Below are 26,536 nucleotides of genomic sequence, written 5' to 3'. Positions count from 1 at the left end.
TCTATTGATATGGACAGTGATTGGGTTAAAAGAATCGCTTTCATGTCAATTTTCTTACCTCCCCGGTGTTCTTGCAAGGTTAACGATGCACCACACTCGCGTTTTTGGTGTCGGGATCTTAAACGATGCCTATTGGGTTTTTAAAGATGCTAGTTTTGGCCCTCCCTCAAATCTAAACGCGTGTATTTCACTTGTGGAATTCTATTGATTTAAACAGTGCTTAGGTTGAATATTCTCGCTCATGTCAATTTTCTTATCTCCTCAGTGTTCTTGCACGTTTAGCGATGCGCCACACTCGCGTTTTTGGTGTCGGGATCTTAAACGATGCTTATTGGGTGTTTAAAGATGCTAGTTTTGGCCCTCCCTCAAATATACACCCGTGTATTTAACTTGTGGAATTCTATTGATTTAAACAGTGCTTACGTTGAATATTCTCGCCCATGTCAATTTTCTTACCTTCCGGGTGATACTACCATGTACTGTGTTGGTGAATCTGTAGACCAGGTCACAACAACGCTGAACAAAGCTCTAGAAGAACTCGCCCTCTGGTGCAAACATAACTCCGTGGTACCACACCCCAAAAATTACGAGGGAATGACCTTTAAACGAAATCATTTTATCGGTCCATTAGGCAGTTTAGAAATTAACCAGCATCTCATAAAATGGTCCTCAAGTTCTAAACTGTTAAGTGTAACCATTGACAACAAGCTTACGTGGACAAAACACATATCAGAGCTCAAGAGAGGGTTCGTCAACAAGCTCAATCTGAACAAACGCAGTCGCTTTTTACCCAGGAATTCGCTTTTAGATCTATATTTTAAAGTCATTTTACCCTCGGTTACATATGCGCTACCAATTTGGGGGTGTTGCAGAAATAAAAACGAATTTAATTCTTTGGAATCCATACATTGTAGGGCCGCTAGAGTCATATATAACCTCCCGCGCGACATGCACGTAGGGGCCAAACCACCCCCCAAATGTTTCGTCAGTTCTTGGGTATTTCACATTATTTCGCATTACCTAAAAGTATTGACTCTCTCTACACCAAACTTGGCGGATGAGCAGGAGACCTACTGTCAACTATATTTACGTGAAAAATGTCAGTAAATGTCAAAGTTGTGACGTCACAGTGATGACGTCATGTTTTTTGCCACTTTTGAAGTTTTTAATATGCATAATTTTTACAATGTGTTCGAAAGAGCACATCAAGGGGAGTTGAAACCTGAAAAAATTTTGTCAATATCACAAAAATTAAATGAAATATGGTATTTTTAAATATGAAAAATAACTCTGCAAATATGGGGTCCCCCGCTTGAGAAAAATCCCCAAATTGGAGCCGTAATTTTGCTCCAGCAAATGCAGCTATGTTGCACATGTGATGTGCCAGATGACTAAAGCAAAAATAAACAGAAAAAAGGAATAGAAAATTATCCCTCTAGTGTTACTGTATTAAAATTAGTTTTGTTACGTCATAACCTCTGACGTCACCCGTTTTTTAACTGTTGATACCATCCTAACAAAGATGAAAATCAAATTTCTAAAACCATACGATTTTTTGACAACATCAAGCTTTCTATTTTTCTAGATTATTAGCCTTCCTAGAAAAAAATTGAAAAAAATAAACCAGAGAAACTGACTTAAGAAGGACAGTATGGTTAAGCAAATTCCGGGGGGGAGAGCAAAAAAAATATTTAATATACCATATCTCAAAAAATCATCATCATAGCAAAAAACGGTTTTCGGCATTTTACTCCTCGACTCAAGGCCTTTCCAATGACATAATCTTTACATCAGATTTTACAAAAAAATATAGCACGTTCTGGTGACGTCATCAGTTATGACGTCATAATCTGGCATTTTGTCACAACTTCCAAATTAAAATAAACTGGAGAACAAAGAAAGCTCATCTGCCAAACTTGGTTCAGAAATATATAAACCAAGCAAATATAGCCTTTATGAAACATTAGGGGGGTGGGTGGTTTGGCCCCTACGTGTGCCCTCTGAGGATGTAAGAAAAACAGCTAACTGGGACTCTTTATTCGACACTCATAAGGTCAAAATAGCCACCTTAATTTATAATATCTACAACCGCATAACTCCATAATGCTTGGAACATATAATCCAAAGGAAAGAGTCTAAGTATGACCGCCGTCATCAACAACATGTTAGCGTACAACATTTTAAAACTTATTATATGAAAAACTCTATTTGTCACAGAGGATCCACTGTTTGGAATATTTTAATTTTAGAACCATCCGCTGCCACCGCTAGGGACTACGCCAAAAGGGCAAAAAAGTCTCACGCCCTCAGAAACTTGAACTTTAATGAAGAGACAAACCAAATGGGCCGTCCATAAATTCACAGGGATTTCGTCTTTTTATTAAATCTAATCATATCTTTTAATGCATATATCTTACTTTTTATTGTCTACATTAGGTTTTAATAATTTTTTAATAATTTTTTTTATTTTTTATTATTTTATTAACATTTTTTACATGGCCCCATAAGCTATATTAGCTTTAAAACCCACCGTGTTTAAATAAAAGATGTTGTTGTTGTTGTGTTCTTGCACGTTTAGCGATGCGCCACACTCGCTTTTTTTGGGGTAGGCATGTCAAACGATGCTTATTGGGCTTTTTAAAGATGGAAGTTTCGGTCCTCCCTAAAATCTACACGCGTGTATTTCACTTGTGAAATTCTATTAATTTGGACAGTGCCTAGGTTGAAGATTCTCGCCCATGTCACTGTTCTTATCTCCCGGGTGTTCTTGCACGTTTATCGATGCGCCACACGCGTTTTTGCTGTCGCGATTCCAAACGATGCTTAATGGGCTTATTAAAGATGCTAGATTTCGCCTTCCCTCAAATCTACACACGTGTATTTTACTTGTGGAATTCTAGTGATTTGGACAGTTCTATGGTTAAAGATTCTCTTCCATGTCAATTTTGTTATCTCCCGGTGTTCTTGCACGTTTGACGATGCGCCACACTCGCGTTTTTGGTGTCGGGATCCCAAACGATGTTTATTGTGCTTTTTAAAGATGCTAGTTTTGGCCCTCCCTCAAATATACACACGTGCATTTCACTTTTGGAATTCTATTGATTTAGACAGTGCTTGGGTTTAAGATTCTCGCCTATATCAATTTTGTTTTATCCTGCGTATTGTTGCACTTTTAGCGATACGGCACACTCGCGTCTTTGATAACGGGATACCACACAATGTTTATTTGACTCTTTAAAGAAGCCTGTTTGGGGCCTCCATTAAATTTAAACACTTGTATTTCACTTGTGGAATTGTATTGATTTGGACGGTGCTTGGTTTAAAGATTCTCGCCTATGTCAATTTTCTTACCTCCCCGGTGTTCTTGCACGTTTAGCGATATGCCACACTTGCGTTTTTGGTGTCGGGATCCCAAACGATGCTTACTGAGCATATTTGAGATCCTAGATTTGGCCCGCCCTTAAATCTACACACTTTTGTTTTACTTGTGGAATTCTATTGATTTAGACCTTTCTTGGGTTAAAGATTCTCTTCCATGTCAATTTTTTTAATCCCGGTGTTCTTGCACGTTTTGCGATGCGCCACACTCGCGGTTTTGGTGTGGGGATCCCAAACGATGCTTATTGGGCTTTTTAAAAATGCCAGTTTTGGCCCTCCCTCAAATATGCACACGTGTATTTTACTTGCTGGAATTCTATTGATTTGGACAGTACTTGGGTTGAATATTCTCGCCCATTTTAATTTTTTTATCTCCCCGGTGTTCTTCCAGGCTTAGCGATGCCCCACACTCGCGTTTTTGGTGTCGGTATCCCAAACGATGCTTATTAAGCTCTTAAACATAGTAGTTTTGGCCCTGCCTCAAATCTACACACATGTATTTCACTTGTGGAATTCTATTAATTTGGACAGTGCTTGGGTTGAAGATTTTAACCCATTTCAATTTTCTTATCTCCCCGGTGTTCGTGCACGTTTAGCGATGCGCCACACTCGCGCCAGTTTTGGTGTCGCATATCCCAAACAATGCTATTGGGCGTTTTAAAGATCCTAGTTTTGGCCCTTCTTCAAATATACCCACGTGTATCTTACTTGTGGAATTCTATTGATTTGGACAGTGCTTGGGTTGAAGATTCTCGCCCATGCTAATTTTCTTATATCCCGGGTTTTCTTGCACGGCTAGCGATGCGCCACACTCGCGTTTTTGGTGTGGGGATCCCAATCGTTGCATATTGGCCTTTTAAAGATGCTAGTTTTGGCCCTCCCTCAAATCTACACACGCGTATTTCACTTGTGGAATTCTGTTCATTTTTACACTGCTTGGGTTAAAGATCCTCGCCCATATCAATTTTCTTTTCTCCTGCGTATTCTTGAACTTTTAGCGATGCGGCACACTCGCGTCTTTGGTAACGGGATTCCACACGATGTTTATTTGACTTTTTAAACGTCCTAGTTTTGGCCCTCCCTTAAATTTACACCCGTGTATTTCACTTGTGGAATTCTATTGATTTGGACAGTGCTTTGGTTGAAGATTCTCGCCCATGTCAATTTTGTTATCTAACCGGTGTTCTTTTACGTTTAGCGATGCGCCACATTCGGGTTTTTGGTGTCGGGATCCCAAACGATGCTTATTGGGCTTTTTAAAGATGCTAGTTTTGGCCCTCCCTCAAATCTACACACGTGTATTTCACTTGTGGAATTCTATTGATTTGGACAGTGCTTGGGTATAAGATTCTTGCCCATGTCAATTTTCTTATCTCCCGGGTTTTCTTGCACGTTAAGCGATGGGCCACACTTGGGTTTTTGGTGCGGGATACCAAACGATTCTTATTGGGCTTTTTTTAAGATGCTAGTTTTGGCCCCTCCTTAAATATACACACGTGTATTTTACCTGTGGAATTCTATTGATTTGGACAGTGCTTGGGTTGAAGATTCTCGCCCATGTCAATTTTCTTATCTCCCCAGTGTTCTTACACGTTTAGCGTTGCGTCACACTTGCGTTTTTGGTATCGGGATCCGAAACGATGCTTATTGGGCTTTTTAAAGATGATAGTCGTGGCCCTCCCTCAAATCTGTACACGTGTATTTCACTTTTGGAATTCTATTGATTTGGACAGTGCTTGGGTTGAAGATTCTCGCCCATGTCAATTTTCTGATCTCCCCTGTGTTCTTGCACGTTTAGCGATGCGCCACACTTACGTTTTTTGTGTCGGGATCCCAAACGATCATTTAATTATTTTTACCCAAAAAGGCAACGCAGCTTTCCTAAAATCAACCCAGTACACAATTGAACATTGCACAAAAATATTAGAGTGTTTCAAAGACGGACGAATGATGTGGTTTTGGATGCGAGGCTCTCATACTTGTTTAATAAGATGGTGCGTCAAATGACGATTTTAACGAAATTTGGTAATTTCCTTATTTTTTTTTGAAATAAAAGGATATTTTGCCAAAAAAAAAACTATCCAGTAGTTTTTGTCGTGCCCTGGCCTATCTACCATAGGAGTATGAGCGAAATCGAATTTTCGACCCATGCCGCGAAATTAACAATTTGTCTGATTTTTACCGGCAGGCACTCTTAAAAGTTAAAGTTTAAAGCCTGATTCAGTGTAAGGGATCGGCCTTAGGGCTCACTTGCATGCAGTGCTAAGGTTTATCTCCGATAAAGGGACAAGGAGTGATAATATACCTTCCTTGGACAGGAAGCTTATTCATCGCAGGTTACTCTCTAGCTTTTTCTTTTTCAACTTGTCAAAACAATTTTGATGTCATGTATTTCAACAACAATGATTCTGAACTTTCATGTTGTGTGGTGAGATAGCCTTTTTAAAAATCTTAACCTTGTATCTTTCCTTTTCTTTCAGTGCGAGATCCAGACCCGTGCAAGGTATGTTAAGTTAAGTTACGTGCTAAGGATGTTATTTGAAAGCGATTTCTATTAAACCATAAGCAGGCGAATATTAACGTTAAAAGCCGACGTTTCGGCGTCATAGTGACACCATTCTCAAGGCAAAGTGAACAAATATTTAACAATTTCACATGCTTACTAAATGTTGTAACAAATTTGATTGCCTAATTAAGGAGGTGCTTTTTGTAAGAAAACTTAAACCATCCCTAAACGTGCAAACGGACTCGATTCACCCAAAGGTATTCACTTGAAGAACTTGTGATCTTTTGTTATCATGCTAATTTGTAGAGACATTATAGAAATCAAATCTTCGCGTTATTTAATCACTTTGCCTGGAGAATGGTGTCACGATGACGCCGAAACGTCGCCTTTTAACGTTAATGTTCGCCTGCTTATGTTTTTTGCAATAAGCCATTTCCGAGTTGCTTTTCCCCTCTGTTTCAAAACGAGTCCTGATGCATAACCTTTCATATGGAAATGAGTTTGAAACTCACTCAATATGAAGGTTGTGCACAAGACTCGTTTTGAAGCAGAGGTAACAGCACCTGGGAAATGGCTTACCGTAAATCATCGAATTAGCGCCCCCTCGAATAAGCGCCCCTCCGATCGGCCAAAATTTAAAATAAGGACCCCTCTCGAATAAGCGCCCACTCCCCTCCCCCATTTTGTGGGCGAGTACTGACACAACAAAGGATGTATAGTTTTTGCTGTGTAGTATCAGATTTGTACATTGTTTCATTTTGTGAACACGTTAAGGCGGGACTACATGGAATTCGAATCTTAAGGTATTGAAGTTTTATTTTGACAAGTACTGTTACTGTAAGTTTAAAGCTCGTTTTCTCAAAACGAGTTATTTTCGCCTTCTAGAAAAGATATCTTGAGAAGGATTCATTCAATCGAGCTAAAATTTTCAGGATTTGTTGTTTTTAGTACGTTCTGTGGGATAAGCATAGAACTTTTCCATCCAGTGCATTCTGTCAAAGTTATGTATTGAAACGTATGCTAGATTTTCTGTATCAGATTTAACTGGTCATCATTTCACGTGCTTTTAACTTTTCAAAAATCTCTATGCTTATCCCAGCAAGCTGTTTGTCTTCTTTTGTAAAATGTAAAAATTATTCCTTTTGATCAGTTCTAGTAGGAGTTATCTTTTCTCAAGTAAGCCCTGGCATTCCCCAGCAGGTGGCAGATTTAATCAGCCGGTGTCAGGTTACAATACAGTTATAGGGTACACAAATATTTTTTTCATAATCTTTGTTCTTTGAGCTTTTTAAGAATGTATACTTTGCCATGGTTTGGAGTTAACTCTTAGCCACGAAAAAATGTTTGAAACATGGTGTGTTTTTAAGTGTTTTTAGGTTAAGTCCCACCTTAAGTGTACACGTTAAGTACTAACAGTGCCACGATTTAAACTTTAGGATCAGCTTTTTATGTCGATAAACAGCTTATGTTTTTGTTTACGCGCAGATTGTGTATTAAAAAAATGATCATGTCAGGCCACCATTTGGGAAAAATTAAATAAGCGCCCCCATCTTCTCCTAAATTTGAAATAAGCGTCCCGGGCGCTAATTCGAGGATTTACGGTATTGATTGACATGCTGTAAATTTACAACGACCTGTATCTCGTTATCTGGTATACCTGATGCATTCCGTCCCTTTAAAAGGCTGTCTGATTGTTTCTCCATACGTTCCTGTATTTCAGTTGGCGGTTGACAACCAAAACTCCCGAGTTCCAATTGACAACATTTCCCCTAGAAAACCACAACAAAACAACTACACAACAAATTTTCCATGGCGCAAGCGCTCTTGCGCAAAATCCGGGAACTCTTATTTGCACTGGAACTCTAAATGCCAATATGTCAATCAATCCTCGCGTGTGACTTATAACTTCATGGGTAAGTAATTTCCGGTTCGCTCTCGCAAAAACTATTTTCTTGAAATGGGGAAGAGAAAATAACACTGATCTTGTTTTCTTCATTTTTGGTGTTTTATCAGAAATTCAACTGTCCTGTCGGTCAAACATGCAAGGTTCAGTACGTTCCATGCGTGATGCCCAAATGCAAAGACGCCGTCGCCGTCAACAGACCAACATGTATTAAGGATCCATCAGGTACGTTTGACAAACTGACCTATCTTGTTGTCGCCTCTTTCCGATCTACAGTGTGCTGTGTGGAGAAAACAAACTGCGTTGAGGAGGATGGGGTTAGTGAGAGACAAAATGGGCAATTTTCTACCAACAACTTAATAGAAAGATAATGCTCATTTACACACGAGCGTGTGAATGACCAGGAAAAAAAATTGATTCCCCAACTGGATTCGAACCCAGGAACTCTCTGACACCGGGCATGCGCTCTATCCTCTCCGAAGAGACTCAGGGTGGGCAAGGGCATGTACCAGGTTCATATAGACAAGCGTTCCAGAAAGTGCGAGAATCAGGAAAGTCGACAGCCTACTGCGGGCTTCACATTTACCATATGTCTTTACGTACTGCCATAAAGAACATTCTTGACACGATTAGCCCGCAGAACAGGAAGTTTGGTTAGGTAGAACGTGAGGTGTGCTAAGTGTTCCGCGCTCTGACCTGGTGGTAAGGAACATTGCATTTGTTTTCCTATCTAACTAACGAGCTAAAAAAATTTTATCTATCTTCACTTATCAACATTTTTTAAACGTTTCTCTCTTTGTTTCTATGTGATCCTGCTTCTGCTACAGCGGCCGCACCTCCAGGTAAGGAAAATCAGATTTGGAGAATTAAAAGCTATTGTCTCTAAAATAGAATTGCACGTATGGCTTCGCGGGAGGGCTAGTAAGACGTGACAGCAACTTCCGTTGCCTTTACCGAGCTCAACCTAGCCTGTTCTATTCGTTCGGTTAGAAGTGGGAAGTCAGTGCGAAGCACGAGTGGAAACTGAAAAGGCGAGGGAATTGGGGCGAGAAGGGGTCACTTTCTTTCCTAGATTCCGCTCGTTCTTACACTCGCCTCGTTCCCTTTTCGTTCGCCCTCACAAACCCAGAGCCTAGAACAGGCTAAGCCCAACCCAAGCTACGGTGAACTGGTGTCAGCCGAGAGAAAACGCAACTGATGTCCTTTCTTAGTGCAACTACCTTTCATCGTCTGTTCGTCTATATATTTGTCCATTGGTCAAAAAAAAAAGGTTCCATTCCTTAATGTATGGAAATTGGACAAAAGAAACAGAGTGTAAGCGATGCTTAGCAAGCAAACCGCTGGTTGGACTGTATTTTTTTCGCAGCAGCGTCTCCAGCAGCACCAGCGAACCCGGCCAAAGGAGTCTATGGGTCCCCAATGGCCCAGCAACCGCTGGCATACTAACCACAGCCAAAGGCACCGCAGGCGACTTTCATGCAGCCACCAATGGCGCCCATGTCACCGGCCATGCTTCCGAACATACCACCGGGAATGCCACCTATGGGTGCATTTCAAAACGACGAACTTTGCAATGAAGCCGGTTTATTACCCGGTTTAGCAGGAAATCAACTTGGTATGGACACTGGTCTTAGCGATGCTTCCTTAATGAACGCCTTCCAAAATGAAAATCAGGGGCCGGAACTTCAAAACCATAAACTACCACCAAGCAAACAGAGTATTTTTTTTCCACCACCGCCAGCAGATGAACAGCAGCAACCTTTAGCAGATGCGCCAGCGAGCGAACCTCAAGCGGCTAATCCTGTGATCGCACCGCAACCTGGTTGGGAAAGCAGCTCAACAGTTCAATAAGTGCGTCATGTACGAACATCTGATTATCGACTGTCGGTGGGGCTTCTCAAAGGAACGCCCGTGAAAAACTACGACACTAATCAGAAAGGAAATGTTTTGTACACAGCTTCTTCAGGTTCTTCTCCAACAGAATGCATTTTCTAACAGTGATATAGAAATTTAGAGCATAATCAACTAATGGCTAAAATAAGAAAGAAAGCCAGACTCGACCTTGGAACAGGAACACTTGGAGAAACTTGACAAAATTGTAACGTATCTTCCAATGGTAGATTTTCTTGTACATACTGTTTCTAATTTTGTGATGCGATATTTGTTCAATTCCCATGTATAGTGAGGTAATGGTAGCCAAGACAATGTAGTAACTGCTCAGCGAGGAAATAAACCAAACTGAATTTCCATCTTTTGGTCTACGCTACTAGCTAGTTCAGTTGAACGTGGTATTATCCCAAGCCCAGTGTGTGAAAAGTATTCTTGGCATATCGTGACATTTTCAGCACCATCGTAACGTGGTCTCACACCGTTAATGCACCCTCTCATTGCCATCTATATCTCATATTTTCCTCAGCAAGATGACAGTCACTTCGATCTGTACGCCCGGTGGTTCAAACTGGCATGGCCAACACTATTTGGTAGAAAAGGAATAAACCTGCTATCCAGTGGATAAAATACATACTATGCCGTGCACCGAATAGTGATTTATCTGACGGATTGCATAATCCAACGTTTGAACAACCTGGTAACCAAGATTGCGTGACAAGCCGGTCGGGTGTAAAGAATCCAAACTTTTCTGTACACCCTTGAACTGATTTCTTGAAATCTCAACAATTTGATTTCCTATTACAGTTTCTAGTCTCTTTTCTGAATATTTTTATTTGTTTACTCCTTCCTGTGCAAACTTGACGAAACAAGCCAGCCTGGCAAGTTCAGTTACAGGATCGTTTTTGATTGTTCCTTAAAAACAATGGAACTGATGGGAGTAAAACACCGAGGGCCTCCACGAGGCCACGCTTTTGACAAGCTTGACATGCGCAATTCAGTAGTACGTACTGTCGATATTTTCGGACGGTAGCTCGCATCCCGACCGCTAGTTAAGGGAAATGAAGGCTCCGGGTACGAGAATGAGGCTTATTGCCAAGGTTTTATGTGAAACCGAGTTTAATAAGGATGGAAGAGTTTGTGCGAGCATTTCTCATGTTGTTTGCGGCAGACTTAGCCTGCGAACGGACTCCCGGCGAGCACGAAAAAAAGAATTCAGCGAACGCCCGGCCCCGATCGCTTAGCCTCGCGCTTCGCGCGCGCGCACTTGCATCGCGTTAGAACCCGCTAATCCGCCTGTTCTGCAGGCTACGATCGCTTCGCTCTTCGAATTCTTTAGTTTCCGTCCTCGCGGGAAGCCTGTTCACAGGCTACGGCAGACTGAACCTATCCACACCCCATATATGGGATACTGCGCCCAGATCCCTCGCAACAATTAAACGATAACTGTTTTCAACAAACTTCTTGTGACTTTTATTTCTGTTACTCAATTTACGTTCTGAATATAAAAAAAGTCAATTCAAAAATACCTATCCTAAAAAATCAACTCTTGGTATTCATTCGGTATCATTGTGTATAAAATTAGCGTCTCATGACGACTTTAACCCCTCCATTCCCTACAATCAGCAGAATTTGATTACAATCATATGCAGGATAAATAATTTCATTACAACTTTAAATTTTAAATTACTAAATTTCTGAAAATGTCATTTCTTTATATGCCTCTACAATCAGCCCGCTCTTACTATACAGTAAATATTCTATTCTTGTAAAAAATGTAAATAGTGAAGCCAGACAACTTCGTACTTCTCTTGTTGAATTAAGCTGAACTTGAACAAAAACGTATATGTACAACTTTGAGCGAAAGCACACCACCGTCCAGTGGGGGAGAGGGATAGGGGAGACTTAGGTACCATAATCAACGTTCTTGTGTGGTAAATTTATGAAGAACATTTAGTCAGAGGTTAGCCTCACACACAATGATAAGTAATTTAACTTGGCGTTGTTAAATGGAGTCTACAAGTTACATGCAAAGGAAGGTGATGGGTTTTGTGGTTGAGGTTGAAAATTTCTTCCTGGAAAGAACGCGAAAAGAAAGTCTTGGAGTTGACAAGGTAGAGATTACCCATGACGAGTTATTCTGTTCTCTTCCTTGTCTCCAAAGAACAGTATTACGATATTCTTTGTTATATGAATTAAGAAAAAGAGAAAACGATGATTTGTGCTCTCGTGTAACAAAGCGCTTCCATGAAGTCTCCATTTAACTGAATGATTTACTCTGCATGAACACAGTTCAGTCTATCTGCCGGTAATCTCATTCCGTAGTTATTATAAGTCTGTGGTGGAATGCGTGTTTCCAGAAAATGTAACGAACGCTTTTCGCCTCTGTACGTCTTCGCACGGGGGAGGGGGAGGTGGCATACCAGGGCTGCGAGCCCGGTACTGAGGAGCTGGATATTTCACGTGATTTGGGGGTCGCCAATCGTCCTCTCTCCTTTTGGAAGGGGGGCTATGAGCGCAATACGGGCTGGACCCTTGGGAACTCCCGCCACGCCCGCTATCTAGTTCATCTTCACTGCCAAGAAAAAATGAGGTGAAAGAACACATCCCCGTGCCCTATGATAATCTTTTTCAATCTATTTTAAGCTTCGCATCACGCTGTCAAAGTTATTTTTAGTCTCGGTCCCATGATCGCGCAGGCAATGGCCAAGTGTCATCGGGTCGCGACAAAGTAAATAAGAAATTGAAAATCTGGCGGGTTAACAGAAAAAAAATAAGTTTGTTTTGAACTACATGTATGCCACACTGTTAGCATTGGAAATATTTTCAAGCGCTCACAGGGCTGGAAAATTATACATGCTTCTCCAAAGTTAAAAAATTAATAGAGGTCATGTCATTCTCCTGTATGAATGATTAACACAAAGCGCCAAGACTCGGAAAGTACCGAACGGATTGATGCGAAAAGTATCTCTTTCGAAAGTTATTTCACAGCCCAAGACAGCTAAATTCACAATAGGCGCTATAGTTGCTGACAAGAATTCCATTCTAACCCACTCTAAAGTCGTTTCTCAAAAAGTACTGAACGGCCTAAAGCTAATAAGATATCTTTGGAAAGCTCCTTTAAAGTGCCAGACAGTTAGAATTTTTCTCCCTATATCTTTATGAACTGCGCTCCAAGGATCCAGGTGCAAGTTTTTGCATATTTGATTAACTGTTTAAATTAAACCTTCAGTGTTATTACATCAATCCTCCGTAGGAAAAAAAGATGGCGACTGGTACATTTACCCATAGTTCTTAGCGCACGAAAACCTTAACAACGTTCATAAAAACGCACAGAAACGTTATACAATCTCCAAACCTAGGCTACTTAATGTCCTTAGTACAGGAACACATATTGTAAAAATTTGGTTTTCTTTGTGCCTTTTATGCTGTGTTAGGTTCGCAAGGCTTTGTGGTAAAATGTACATCCGCCATCTTTTTTCGCACGGTGGATTAAATTGGCCAGTCGGGTCTCTTTCCTAAAATAGCCTCGCAGTTTGACCAAGCGCTAAAATTAGATTGAAAAAGATTATCATTGCAAGAGGCCCATGTATGGAGGATGTGTTCTCTTAGATCATGGTCTCTTGGCGCGGGTTAGAAATCGCTTGGTGGAACATTTTCTTGGACGCCTTCAGCGCATCTTCCCGACTTATGTCTGGCTCATGATAGCTACCGTGTTTGTCTTCTTCTTTGTTATTTTCACGCCTGAACTTCAAGCAGAAAACTGCTATCAGGCAAACACTCAACAACAAGAAGCCGGCGCACGCTCCAACCCCTATGATCATCTTTGTGTCCGAAAAGTAACCTCCATTCCCCTTTCCCGTTTCCACCACATTATTGTCCGCTTTCGTTGCAGCTGGAATGTTCCCTGGGAGACCGGAGGGCGTATTGAGGGAGGGAGTATTGACGATGGTTTCCTCGGGAATCTTATCCTGCTTGTGGAACGTGTTTGGGAGCAAATTCACGGTGATTTCTGGCTTGTTGTCGTTCTCATCAAGAACCTGAAAGCAATTTGAAAAGATCTGTTCTTTTAATACCTGCACAAAAAGGTTAAGACTACTTCCCAGGATCATCACTTTATAGCCCCTTTTTGGGTCGCCATTGAATCCATTCCCGGGAATATCTGTTGGAAGTGTCACGGAGTAGATTTTGTTTCACAACAGCGTAGACTTTATTGGATATCCTCGTCAGGCTTACAGAGATTTTCTAAGTCTTCCCAAAGGCTTCAAGATGTTACAAGTTTTTAACCAGTGAAGTTGTCACAAGTTACAAGTGAAGTCGGCATAAGTTGCACTCATATTTATGACATGCAGAGAAACCGAATTTACTAAAACTAACGAAATCAGATATCTTTGTTATGCATAAAAGGTGACTAAATCGTTTCTCAGAGTTTAGCCATAAGATTGCAGTTAAGCGTAGGTCGTCTGAAGACATTACAGTTTAACTAAACTTAAAATAATCCAAATTCCAGAACATTCATATGAACAGTTCTAGCATGGTTCTGGTGCTGTAAAATCTTTTGTAAGTCAAAACAGACGGAAACACATAAAGAAAAGTTGTTGAAACACAGTCAGCTACGATGAACACACAAAACTCTCATATTCTAGACAAGAGTATACAGAATGAATATTGTCAATTATCTAAAAGTAAATAAACCACAAACGATATTCCTTCAAAGCTATTAGCATCTTTTCCGATGTTTCCTTTTCGTTTAACCTTTGATTGTCGGTTCAATTAACATAGAACGGAGCTCTGAACTTTTCTTAAAAAAACATATTTCTTTTCTTGGTGGTTTATTAACCCTTTGATGATTTTCACGATAAGTCCCTAAAACAATCCCCTAACAACTGTTTACACACTACCAAGGTTCAGTAAATACTATTGATATATTTTATTCCCCAAGAACGAACCCACAATAAAAGAAATAGGAAAATCCTCTCCTACAAGCAAACCGAAGTACTGAAAGAATATCAGGGAATATTTCCCGTCATAATCAATTCTATCGATAGCAGGGGAAATTCCTGGAAGAATGGAATACTCACTGAGTTAATCAAATATGAATAAATGTCGCTTGAGTAAATATCAAATGAAAACAATGCCACTTGAACAAATATCAAATAGATATCCTAAAATTCGTGTCAACAGAAGGAATGACTGCGTAACGACCCAAACAGAAATAATGAGTTGCTTAACCAACGCATTGAAGCAGTCATCAGGTATCTACTGATAAACGTTCCCTCGGCTTCTCTTCAAACCTTACTAACTAAAGAAAAGGAATCCGATCAATGGGTTGCAGGAAGAAATTTCCAATATTTGAACTGGAATCCGTGACAAACCTACTGACACGAGGCGCGCGTACAAGTACAAGTTTGTTCGAGGGCGAGAAAAAGCGCGCGAAACGAAAGCAGCGCGATGTCCAGAGGTTACAAGTGAAATTAGGGAGCTTAGCCAACGACCACGGCGACGTCGAGGGCGACGCCTAGTATAAAATGAATTTAAATTTTACCAGCGAAATTCACAATTTTCTGGATATGGATCTGTTCCGTGCGCCAATGGGTCTTAAAATGTGCTCAGGCTAGATATGCAATGACAGCGTTCAGTTGCAAAAATACCAAAAATTATCCGTCGTATTTCGCTTTTCCCAGACTACGCAGAACTTAGTCATTTCACGTTGTTGTTTTGCAGTAGTCCAGAGGACGGCAAAGAAATGTACAAAGATTTATAACGCACGTGCACAGCTATTGTTTTGTTCATTCAACCTTTTGTTTGGTGACGTTCTCGTTGCCGTCGTCGTCGTGGCTTGCTTAAGCTCCTTATTATTGTCCCGTCCCCATCCCCTTACAGTCACAGAACACGTTCTATGCATGCCTGCCCCCTCTCCTCCCACGTATTCCTCAAACTATTACCACTGGTTTTTCCGCGTGCTCCGTTTTTGAACTACTTTAAAAATCGTTCTCCAGATAGACTACAATCATCGCTAATATTTGCTTCTACATTTCATTTGGCCTAATCGTACGAATAGAACACCTTCCCTCTGAATTTACGCAATTGCTCTTCGAGGTTTCGCACTATTTGTAGTCTGTCTACATTTTAGGGTAGTGTTCTGGGTTTGGTTCACAGAGCGAACATATGAAATATCGATAGACAGTGCAGATATTGGCCTGAAGCTGAAATGTTTTTCTTCTCTTTCCGTAATTTTCTTTTCACCTTCCTGTCGCCTGTTTTCCTAGTCCACTGGCCACATCAAGTTCGACGGATTTTTAGTAATACACGTTGGGTGAATTTTCTAGACGAGAGTGAGTACAAACCAAAGTAACCTACGATTTCCATGAAGGCCGCTTTTTCTTTCTTTCTTTCTTTCTCTCTCTCTCTCTCTCTCTCTCTCTCTCTCTCTCTCTCTCTCTCTCTCTGTCTGTCTGTCCGTCTTTCTTTCTTCCTTTCTTTTTTTCAGGTTTCGTGAAGTCAAACTCGATTGAGCCCCTGGTAAACTACTAAAAGCGATTAAATCATAGCGAGTTTTTTACCCTTATATCAGCCGTTTAAAGCAAATCAGGAAATCCCCAGCAGAACTCACGTTTTCGGGAAACCGCTATACAGGTAACGAATGATAACCAAACTACGCACGCAAGTTTATATGCTATTTTCAAAGGCGAGCAAAAATTAGCAGTTTACTGGAGCAGCAAAATCGACCTGGAAAAAATCGTTACGTCCCATGCTTCATCAAATGCACAGCCCAAATTTTTAACGTTTATCTTTCGTAATGCGTCTCAGTCTTCCTCAAGCGCATCTTTTTTTCCTTTTTGGTTTTTTTTTACTTCGTTTCTGTTTTTCCACCTGACATAGCTTTTATTTTAGACAACCTTGACTTGAAGATAGTTTTGCTGAACACAGAAAAAAAAATACAATACATTAATGTTGGTAGATACTTCAGCAATAGGTTATGTGGCTGTAAATGTCTACGTTTCTCTTTCCCAAAATCCAGCCTTTATCTGTGTCACGTGTTTTCGTGCGGTCAAACGGAATAAGAGCACTACAGCGCACTGTTAAATCTGTCGTCAGGATAAGAAATATCCTAAGATATTTGTACTTGTTTTGAGTGTTTTCTGCGCTTAACTTAATGGCACTGGATGACAAATCGTGACCTGACTTCCTTAATGTTTATAACTCAGTTTAATAGTCAAATCAAGCTGAGTGCATATAATTTCTCAAGCCCTCTCATGAAATAGAAACTTTAACCTTTAACCAATTAATCCACAATGGACTTATCCGGAAATTCAAGAATATTTCTTACGCCAGACTCAACACTGAAATCCTCCCAGCGGAACAAACGCAATTTGAAGAACAGATTAACGACAAGAACGGTTTCCCGCGCGAAGGATGAGCGTCACGCGCGTTACCCTCGTTGATAGACGAACGTAAACTGATTAATTATCATGAAGAGGTCATTTAACAGATTTCCAGTTGATGCACATGTTTTCTTCTATTCTCTTTTTAGGGAAAAAGCTCACTACCCAAATTTTGACAATTTGAAATTGTCGAGACGGCTTTTATTTCACTTTTGTTTTCATATTCCTACTTAATCCACGCGCAATTCCGTTGAATAATGGATCCACCTCGGTCGTGGTCACGTATCAATTTGCAAACTTGCGGTAAGCTGTTGTTTTTAGTGACAAACTTGTTCTGAACACGCCTCAAACAATTTCTAAACAAATTAGACATCACAAAACGAGTTTATTTTACAACACATTTAGTCCTTTTTTCGGGTTGAATTCCCGGAATGTTGCTTGCGGTTAAAATAAATACGTGGCCATTAGTATTGTTGAAACAAAATTTCCTTTGGCCATTTATCACCTGATAATGGTTAATGTCATTGCGGGTTCCCTCAACACATTGTCATTTTTGAATAACTAAAAACGTTTTAAAGGCTTGTGGGATTTGTAACATGTATGTACAGACCATTTTGTAAAAGTTCCGAAACATTTTTATACTCTACGAATTTAGAACTAGTTTTATTTATTTCACTGTTTAGCCAAGTCACGCTTCAGATATTTTTGTCACCGAACAAAAATGTTCAAAAACAAGGAAAAGAAAAGAAAATGCAAAATAATGAAACGGAAATGGGTTTTACTGCAACCTCTAACCATATATGCAAAAAGAAACACGTAGACATCTTTTCTATGTTCCAAACATAATTATTGAAATAGCGTTCTTTCTCTTTCAATTCATCTTTCAAGATTTCCGCCGTTCTCGACTCGAACTTTGCAACTGAAAAAAAGCAGTAACAGCAGTTGTTTGCTAACCTTAAAATAGCTTGATCACCCATCGAAGTCGACACCGAAAATAACAGTGGGCATACATCGCGAGGCGGTTCGTCTCGTGGTTCTGGTTGGCAATATATTGAGCGACGCCTTTTATAAATCGTAAACTTTAGGCCTGTTAGGTTGCGCCCTGAAAGATGGTTTCAACGGTTGCTTTGGAATCGTCAAAATATGCCACCGCCAAAAAATAAGGGCATGGATCGGCCTCATAATGTAACCTCCGGTTTTATGTTGGGTTTTGTGCCTTTGATCATCGAGAAAAACTTTTGACAGTCCGAGAAAAGTTGACTACATATTCTTGCCTCACAGTTGTATACATACAACCATTAGAAATATAAACACGCCTGCTTCATCTTTGATGTTTGCCCACCCCGATTCAGGAGAAAGTTCTTTACTAGACTGAACGATTTTCTGGAATTTTTCTTTCTCTTTGGAATGACAAGGCGTTTTGGCTTATAAAAGTAAGATTATCAAAACAATAAATTTTCACGAACTAGAATAAAAATGCGAGGCCAATATCGACTTGCAAGGAAAATCTACCACGCAAACAAGAAACCAGGGTTTTGTATCTAAGAGGTGAAAAGAAACATAGCACTTGGGGCCAGTTGATTCCAATATATAGAGTGTATATCGTAAAATACTGCACTTTTACTTGAATGGAACTGGAATGTTTTTGTTTCACCGTGGAGGATTCCAGACAATAGAGATGCCCCACAAGGGCAAAAATGATTTGACGTTAAAAGCTACCATGGAGTCAAAAGCACAGCACATGTACTTCATCATTGAGTGTCTGCCGAAAACAATGCTGGAGTCCTTGAAACTTACTTCATTCTTTTTTACCGAATGTAAACAAGCATTTTTGGCTTGTCAACATTTCAGAGATATCAGTGAACAGAAGGCATACCTTGCCAAACGAAGAAACATTACTCACATACGTAGAGTACGCAGATTTTTTAATTACAATCAGGAAATTTGAAATACGTGGCTTATTAATTCCTGTTAGCACGTTTAGCGAGGATGTTTCGATTTCGGTTCAATCGCCGCGCTTATAACACACAGAAAATCCTAGCAGGAATGCAAAGAGGATCCCGCACGTAAATTGTAATCAAAACGAGAGAGATAACAGGGCAGCTGCCTTCTCTGATACTATCTAAAAACTGCGCTAACAAGCTTGTTGAAAAAATCTTTTAAAGAGGATCCCACACGTAAACTGTAATCAAAACGAGAGAGATAACAGGGCAGCCGCCTTCTCTGATACCATCTAAAAACTGCGCTAACAAGCTTGCTGAAAAAATCTGTTAAAAGGAGAAACTGGTCCGATTCCCGAAGTTTTTAACACGCTAAAAACACAAAACAGGATTAGAACGCAGTGGAAAAGCCATGGAAACAATAGTGTCAAACGCAAAAGGATAGGAAGAAATGATAGAGCGCCGCCTGTCAAATTGAAAACTTGGCAAACAGAAAGCAACCAAGATACTAACCACGAACCCAAACAAAAAGAGAAAGTCAGAATTTTAACACAAAGAGATAGCGCGATTGCAGACATCTTTAACCTTTCATTTTGAAAGAGATGTGCTATCTACCAAGGAATTAGTCCCTAATCGTAAAGACAGGGCATGGCTCCGAGGGCACAAAACTGTATATTGTGTCTAATAAGCCAACATCATTGAATTCACAGCAGGGATTAATAAAGACTTTCACGATAAGGGTTCATCAGAGACTGATGTTATCTCTCTCGTTGAAAAACAGCACTAATTATTTTCCTGAATCGAAGCATTTGGAAACCAATCACTTCCAAACGAAAGAAGATACGGTGTAAGTTACAGAAAGCCAACAAAAATCTATAGCTTCGCACGCCCGTATAAATACGGTATGGAAAGATCATCAAGCAACCTCTCTCGCTTTTCTTTCAACGGTCTTTTCGCCTATCTATCAACTGGTGTTTAAACAACATGCAAATCTTAGTGTAAATTTCAACATAAACTTACCAAACCTGAAAAGTCAAACTAAATGAACAATGGCCATGAAAGGAGGACGCAATGTTCTTTAAACTACCATAATGACTTACAATAAATTAAAAAAGGCCATCAGTTTTCTCCGCGATTATATAATTATTAGCTCGATCGTGACCCAGCAAAACATCATTTTCGAGCGTTTAACTTCATTTACGAGTGCACCTACAAAGAGAATCAAACTCTATGTAAACAATGTACACTAACCTTCACATTTACCACAGCATATGACGGAATGGGGTCCGGTCCTTTGTCTCTCGCCGTCACCTTTAGCCGGTAATCCTTCGAGAGTTCATAATCTAACGCAGCGTTTGTACGAATTTCGCCCGTTCGCGCGTCCAGCGTGAAAAGATCTTTGTATTGAGGCGGAACTTGGAGAGAGTAGACCACTTCACCGTTTGTACCAATGTCTTTATCTGTCGCAGTAACATTAAGCACAAACGTTCCTACACGAGAATTCTCTCTAACCTCGCCGACATAGCGATCTTTGCTGAATTTGGGAGAGTGATCGTTCGCATCTAGAACTGTGATACTCAAACCTTTGCGTCCAACCCTTGGTGGGCTACCCCCATCTCTCGCCTCAATCACCAAATAGTAGCTGTCGTTTATTTCGCGGTCCAGCCTTTTCGACACGACAAGTTTGACTTGAAATATTTCTGAAGTAAGGCGCGATACTTTTAAGTCAAATACCCCGCCGTCGTTCCTGTCAACAATCTCGTAACTTTGAACAGAATTGTTACCAATGTCCGAATCTTCCGCCACCGTTATTGACAACTCTATACCTAGTGGAACAGATTCTTTAACAGAAATATTCTCAATATCCTCCTTAAAAATAGGACTGTTGTCATTTATGTCTAGAATCTTGATCTCTGTCGGTATAGCATCTGTCATATCTCCTTTCGAGGCTTCAAACCAGATTTCAAACGCGTCGCGAACTAGTCCAAGGGACACGTTCTCACGGTCTATCTTCGCGGTAGTCCGTATAATACCAGTACTTTCGTTGATGCGGAAATACTTTTGCAGTGCTTTGAACTTGTATTGAAGCTCTACCTTGATGTCCTCATTTGTGGCCATTGCTTTGACTGAGGAACTCGCTGAAATGTCTCCTACAAAAGTTCCAGCTTGTAGTTCTTCGAAAACTTGAAATTTCATACTAGTAACGTCCGAGGTCTTGCAAGATGCGAGTAGCGATACCAGCCACAATAGCATTCGCGCCATGACGCTCGCCAGCTAAGTGGAGCTAAATTTTGAACACGCCGCGGTTAAATACCAGCGCACTGACCAAAAGACACGTGGGCTCTGGAAACGAGATTGCCATGTTTTAAACCAAGGCACGCAAGCGCTGTGAAACCGGAACTCCTGAAATCTTGGGGCGCTTTCCATTCGACCAAAAATTCCGAGATTTCCGGTCCGAAATTGAATGGAACGGTAAAAATTCCGGGAAAAGTTTTCGAAAATTTAGGAACACGTTTTGAGTGCACCCTCTTTGATGGAATTTCCGAAATTATCGAAAATCTTGAGTTCCATTGGCAAGAGATGTCGGGTTTAGTCTCCCTACCGAGCGTGAGCTCACGTGGACACTTGAACTGAACAGCAATAATGGCGGGCGGAGCAGCGTATCAATGCTCAGCGTGTGGCTTTGTGTCTAACGATTTCAATCTTTTTCTACAGCATCAATGCAGCAATTTGTTTCCTTCAACCAGCAACGGAATTTTACAGCTGTAGTTATGCTTTTTTTTATCTTGCTCGAATTACCCTAACTTCGACTTTCGCTCGTCAGTAGTTCTGTTCCCACCGTTTTGCCATTTTGTTAAATCAAGTTAGCACAACTTCACAAATCATATTTATTAAACTCACAATGGAAATTGCTCAGACTCAAGTGGTGATGATGCTGATAATGATGAAAATGTAGTAAGAAAAGAAGTGAAACCTCGTAGACAGCGGAAATGAAAGAGTAATTCGTCAGCCGCTGAAATGCTCACTTTCCTACAAACATATACCGAAAAAAGAGAGAAGGCTGAAGAAGAAAAGTCAAACCATCTAAGGGAGATGAAAGATGAAAAAAAAAAAACAGTTTTTCAGCCAATTTCTGGAGATTTTAAAAAACAAGTAATTGAAGAGATTTGAGAAGAAAGTTTAAATTTGCTTGTTAATTGTACATTTCTGTGTGTATATTGAGATTCAAATAAGTTGAAACTGTCGTAATTATCTTGGAAGACCATGTGTCAGCTTTAAAATTATTAAGTTGGGTTTACATGTAACTTTTACAGAGTTCTTGAATGCAAAATAGAAACTATTAATAATATACTCTCAGGAACATAGCCCAGGAAGGCAAGTTTAAATTATACTTATGACCAGACATCAGTCATTATGTTGACAGGTGAAGAACATTGAGAATATCCATCTTTACCAATATCAAAATATATAAACAAGCAGCATGTAAACACATTTATTTCAAGTTACTATAAAAAAGCCCTCTTTGGATCACAGGGTGAGATGTTTTAGAGATAACGTTATTCTTCTTTGGAAATAAAGAAAAAAGTTTCATTTTTTAAGATGATTGTTTTGCCAATTTGGAGAGCTATGAGATTTACACACTTATAGATAGGAATTGTCTACAGGCCCTATCAATACATGCATTGGACATATAAACACTTTACTCACACACTATTTACATATAAATGCTCACCACTGGGCCACTTAATGTAACGGCCAGAGAGGTCAATAACCCGTTCCGTCACTCGACGAATTGCTCTGTATGCACTGCTCATAGTCACCCCAAAACGGTCGGCGATCGTACGATACGGTTCCCTGTTTGCCACGTGCACACTCCAAAGGAACAGCAGTGTTTGTTTTTCTGGCAAAATTGCGGCCGCCCAGATGAATTGCCAGTTGGAATCCGCCCAGTGTGCATTATTTCTAGTGTCAATGACTGACACGTTTCCCTAGTCATCCGGAAATGGTTTTCGAACTCCCCCGACAAATACGCTGGAATAGTTACTTCGAAGTACCCATTTACACGAGTTAATTCCCTCCGCATAAAGCAGGCAACTGCAGCCAGAAGTATTACGTCGTCGTTGCTATCGAGAATGGTACAACTTATTGTTTCACAGTCATCCTGCTCTAAAGCCGCGAAAATGTTCAAAAAGTCCGCCATTTTCAAACACAACAAAGTTTCACCCAGCATGCCCTGTGTTGCAGAGCACGTGACCTCGAATTCTGGGAAGCGGTCGGACGCGTTCCATTCGACCAGCGAAAATTCCGAAAATTTGAACCGGTGATTTTTGTTGAATGGAAAGCGCCCTTGGAGTCTGGAAATTGATTATTCCAGAGCTCCGTGTCTTGGCGCTGACCAAAAGACACGTGGGCTCTGGGAACGAGATTGGGACACCATTTCGCCCGACTAACCGTCGTATCGAAAACGTGAGTATTTTGCGCTTGTTTTGCCCCGATAACTGTTCCAATCGCCTTTATTTTCAATTATATTGATAGGAATGTTTATAAGGTTCACATTTTTCGGGATTGTAGTGTAGAATACTACGCTGAGATACGAACATGTTAATAAAGATATTCCTGGTCTGTTCGTTTGTGTTTCAGTCACTGTTCAGACGCTGTCACGAGTGTGCAAGCTCAATATACAAACTGTATGCATTGAGAATACATCAGTGTAAGTACAGTCGATAAAATGTTGTAAGAATGAATGCATACATAATGAGCCCTTGTACTGTTGTACAAGGGCTCTTTGAAAGTTGTATGAAAAGCAGAGCAGATTGCCAATTCCCTATCAGTTGGAAGAAATCCCAGGTAACTGCAGTTTTCAAAAAGGGCAACAGGCTAGATGTAAATAACTATAGACCTATATCACTCCTAAATGTTCCTAGCAAAATTTTGGAAAGGGTGGTTTGTAGATCTTTTGATAATCATTTGACCTCTCACAATCTCCTATCTGATAGACAATGGGGATTTAGGAAGGGTCATTCTACAGAAAGCCTTTTGTTGCACCTTACTGAAGTGTGGAAAGAAGCCTTGGACGATGGGCTTAAAGTAGGCGTTTTGTTCATTGACTTTAGGAAAGCCTTTGATTGTGTAGATCATGTCATTCTGGGTGAGAAACTTAAGGCCCTGGGAGTGTCAGATGATATGTGGATATGGCTGATGGATTATTTAGCAAATAGAAGCCAATTGACACAAATAGATGGTGAATTTTCGGAATCTAAACCTGCAAAAATTGGGGTCCCTCAGGGTTCCCTGTTGGGACCTAGGCTTTTTATTACTTATGTAAATGATCTTCCAGACAACATTAGAAGTGCCGAAGTTTACATGTATGCTGACGACACTGCCATTTATACCATTGGTAATACTACTGATGAGGTTGCTATAGCTCTCCAGGTGATATTAGATCAGCTACAAACCTGGTGCCAAAAGAATAGATTAATTATTCATGAAGGGAAATGTGATGCATTACTCTTGGATACAAAACCCTTTATTGGCCCTCTGAAGGATTTAGTCTGGGGAGACAAAGCCATTGAATACAGATCTTTTTCTGTATGTCTTGGTATAGCCATTGATGTAAGACTCTCCTGGGCCTATCATGTAAAATCTGTCTCTACCTAATACAGCTCTAAAGTTAAAATGTTAAGACGCATAAGCTTTTTACCAAAAGCCACACTAGAAACAATTTATTACAAAACAGTCATCCCAAGCGTCTTATATGGTATGGCTGTGTGGGGCTCTTGCTCAGATTATTTGATGAAAGATCTAGAACTAATCCACCTCAGAGCAGCAAGACTTATCCATAAACTACCAAGAGACATGGAAGACGAAACAGTACTTATAAATGCAAATTGGATGCCATGAAAATATTTTTATTGTTCTCGTATTCTAAATTTAACGCATAGAGCTTTATATAATCTAGGTTTAGATGATGTTAATAGTCTAGTTGTTAAAAACGCTTCTTCTTATAGTCTTAGGAAATCGTTAAATGTTGTTGTATCTAGGCCAAGAACTGAACAGGGCTGTCGTTCATTTAAACACAGAGCTGCAATCGCCTGGAACTCTTTACCTGACTCTGTCAAACAGCTTGAAAACCCTCTTTCTTTTAAAAGGAAGATAAAATCGATCAAGACCTATGTCAGAGACATCAGTTTCCAAAAGGAATGCTCTGTAAATTATAATAAGAACCCTGAATTTAGGTATTTTTAAATTATTTGATTACTCTTTTTATCGTTATTGTATATTATTATATTATTTTAGCTTTATGACAATTGTATTGTAAATTTCTGTTTCTCTTATTTAGATTTAGTAGTAGTAGGTCCACATCAGCTGTACAGTTGCTTATTTTAAACCTACTTATCAAATACACGTATGTATGTATGTATGTATGCCATGGAGCATCTATCGAGCAAATAAAATACACATTTTTAAACTGATGTTTAGTTGTTGTTTTTTTATACTACCTGGAACTTGATGCAACGTTTGTTCTATTTTTATAATGCTTGTGACAATTGCAGATGGAAATTGAAACATTTACCAAAAGTCAGGATTCTTCGGCGACGAAATTCTCAAACGCTCTGGTTGTAAAAAGCAATCTGAAGCAGGTCGATCAGATTTTTCGTTTAATTTTTTGATACGAAAGTTCTAAAATATTGACAGATGTTTGCTTCGCTTATAAAGAAAAATAAATTCAGCATCGCTGTTCACTATCGTTTAAGCTTAATGGGATAAGATTTCTACCATCTCTTTTATAGTCTAAATGATGCCATTGCTTCTGTGAATAGCTTATATGAAGTTCACATTATTGACGTTGCCGTCCTTGGCGAAAATGCACATCTTAAGCATTTTGTTTTTGGTGACACGACGGAACCCGCGAAAGTTTCCCGCGTTCACTGCCGTTGCCGTCCTGGCCTTCCCGTCCTCGTATCTTAAGCTCCCTAATGTGAACTATGCCGAGTGAATAAAGATGTTGCCTGGAGCACAGAGCTTGGTACGGAAAAGATCGTGCGCCAATTTGGCGGTTGTATATATTTCAGCACTTGACTTCGCACTTCTCAATGTTCACTCGTTGTTACTATTATTTTTCCTCGCACTATACTTGCTTCCCGTTATATAAGTCCATACAAAGAGATTGCCAAATCCAAGCCTGCTGTGCAGTCAAGGATTCGTAACTCTTCATCGCAGCGCACCTATTGCATGTAAGGATAAGAGCAGGGGGGGGCAAGCAGCGAGGCCTGGAACCGAGTTTCTATGATCGCCAAGAAATTTGGCCGAGCGAGACTAAGTACTGGTTGTGTAAAACAAACATGGCGGACTTCCGTGAGCGGATGCGTTTGTAAAGTTTTGTAAACGTCGTGCATATTTGACGTTCAAACATCTAAGATAACGTTCCAGTTGCCCTACATCTAAATCGGACATTTTGATCGAGCCATCGAGGATAAATATCCCAACGTAAACCTGCGAGCGGGAACTCCACAGTGTGAGCCAGATTGCAGGCATG

The 26,536-nt window shown here is 40.2% G+C and overlaps 2 protein-coding genes across 2 annotated transcripts; one reads left to right on the top strand and one right to left on the bottom strand.

Annotated features, from left to right (window-relative positions):
• The first annotated feature begins 7,793 nt into the window (after positions 1–7,793).
• Positions 7,794–9,901, top strand: LOC149108862 (uncharacterized). Its single transcript, XM_089294562.1, has 3 exons — positions 7,794–7,797; positions 7,851–8,149; positions 9,240–9,901. Exons 1-3 carry the CDS (start codon positions 7,794–7,796, stop codon positions 9,636–9,638), a joined length of 702 nt encoding a protein of 233 aa, XP_089150688.1. The 3' UTR covers positions 9,639–9,901.
• Positions 9,902–11,120: 1,219 nt separating this feature from the next.
• On the bottom strand, positions 11,121–21,263 carry LOC110045987 (protocadherin-18-like). Its single transcript, XM_020751650.2, has 2 exons — positions 20,251–21,263; positions 11,121–13,714 (listed from the first exon to the last, which is right to left on the bottom strand). The coding sequence occupies exons 1-2, from the start codon at positions 21,259–21,261 to the stop codon at positions 13,283–13,285; spliced, it is 1,443 nt and encodes a 480-aa protein (XP_020607309.1). The 5' UTR covers positions 21,262–21,263; the 3' UTR covers positions 11,121–13,282.
• Positions 21,264–26,536: the final 5,273 nt, after the last annotated feature.

Source organism: Orbicella faveolata, unplaced genomic scaffold (assembly GCF_042242905.1).
Source record: "Orbicella faveolata isolate gen_17 unplaced genomic scaffold, um_ofav_v1 contig_25, whole genome shotgun sequence".
In the NCBI taxonomy this organism is placed as follows: domain Eukaryota; kingdom Metazoa; phylum Cnidaria; class Anthozoa; order Scleractinia; family Merulinidae; genus Orbicella; species Orbicella faveolata.
Note: the sequence above shows the minus strand (reverse complement) of the source record. Positions and strands in the feature narration are given on the sequence as shown.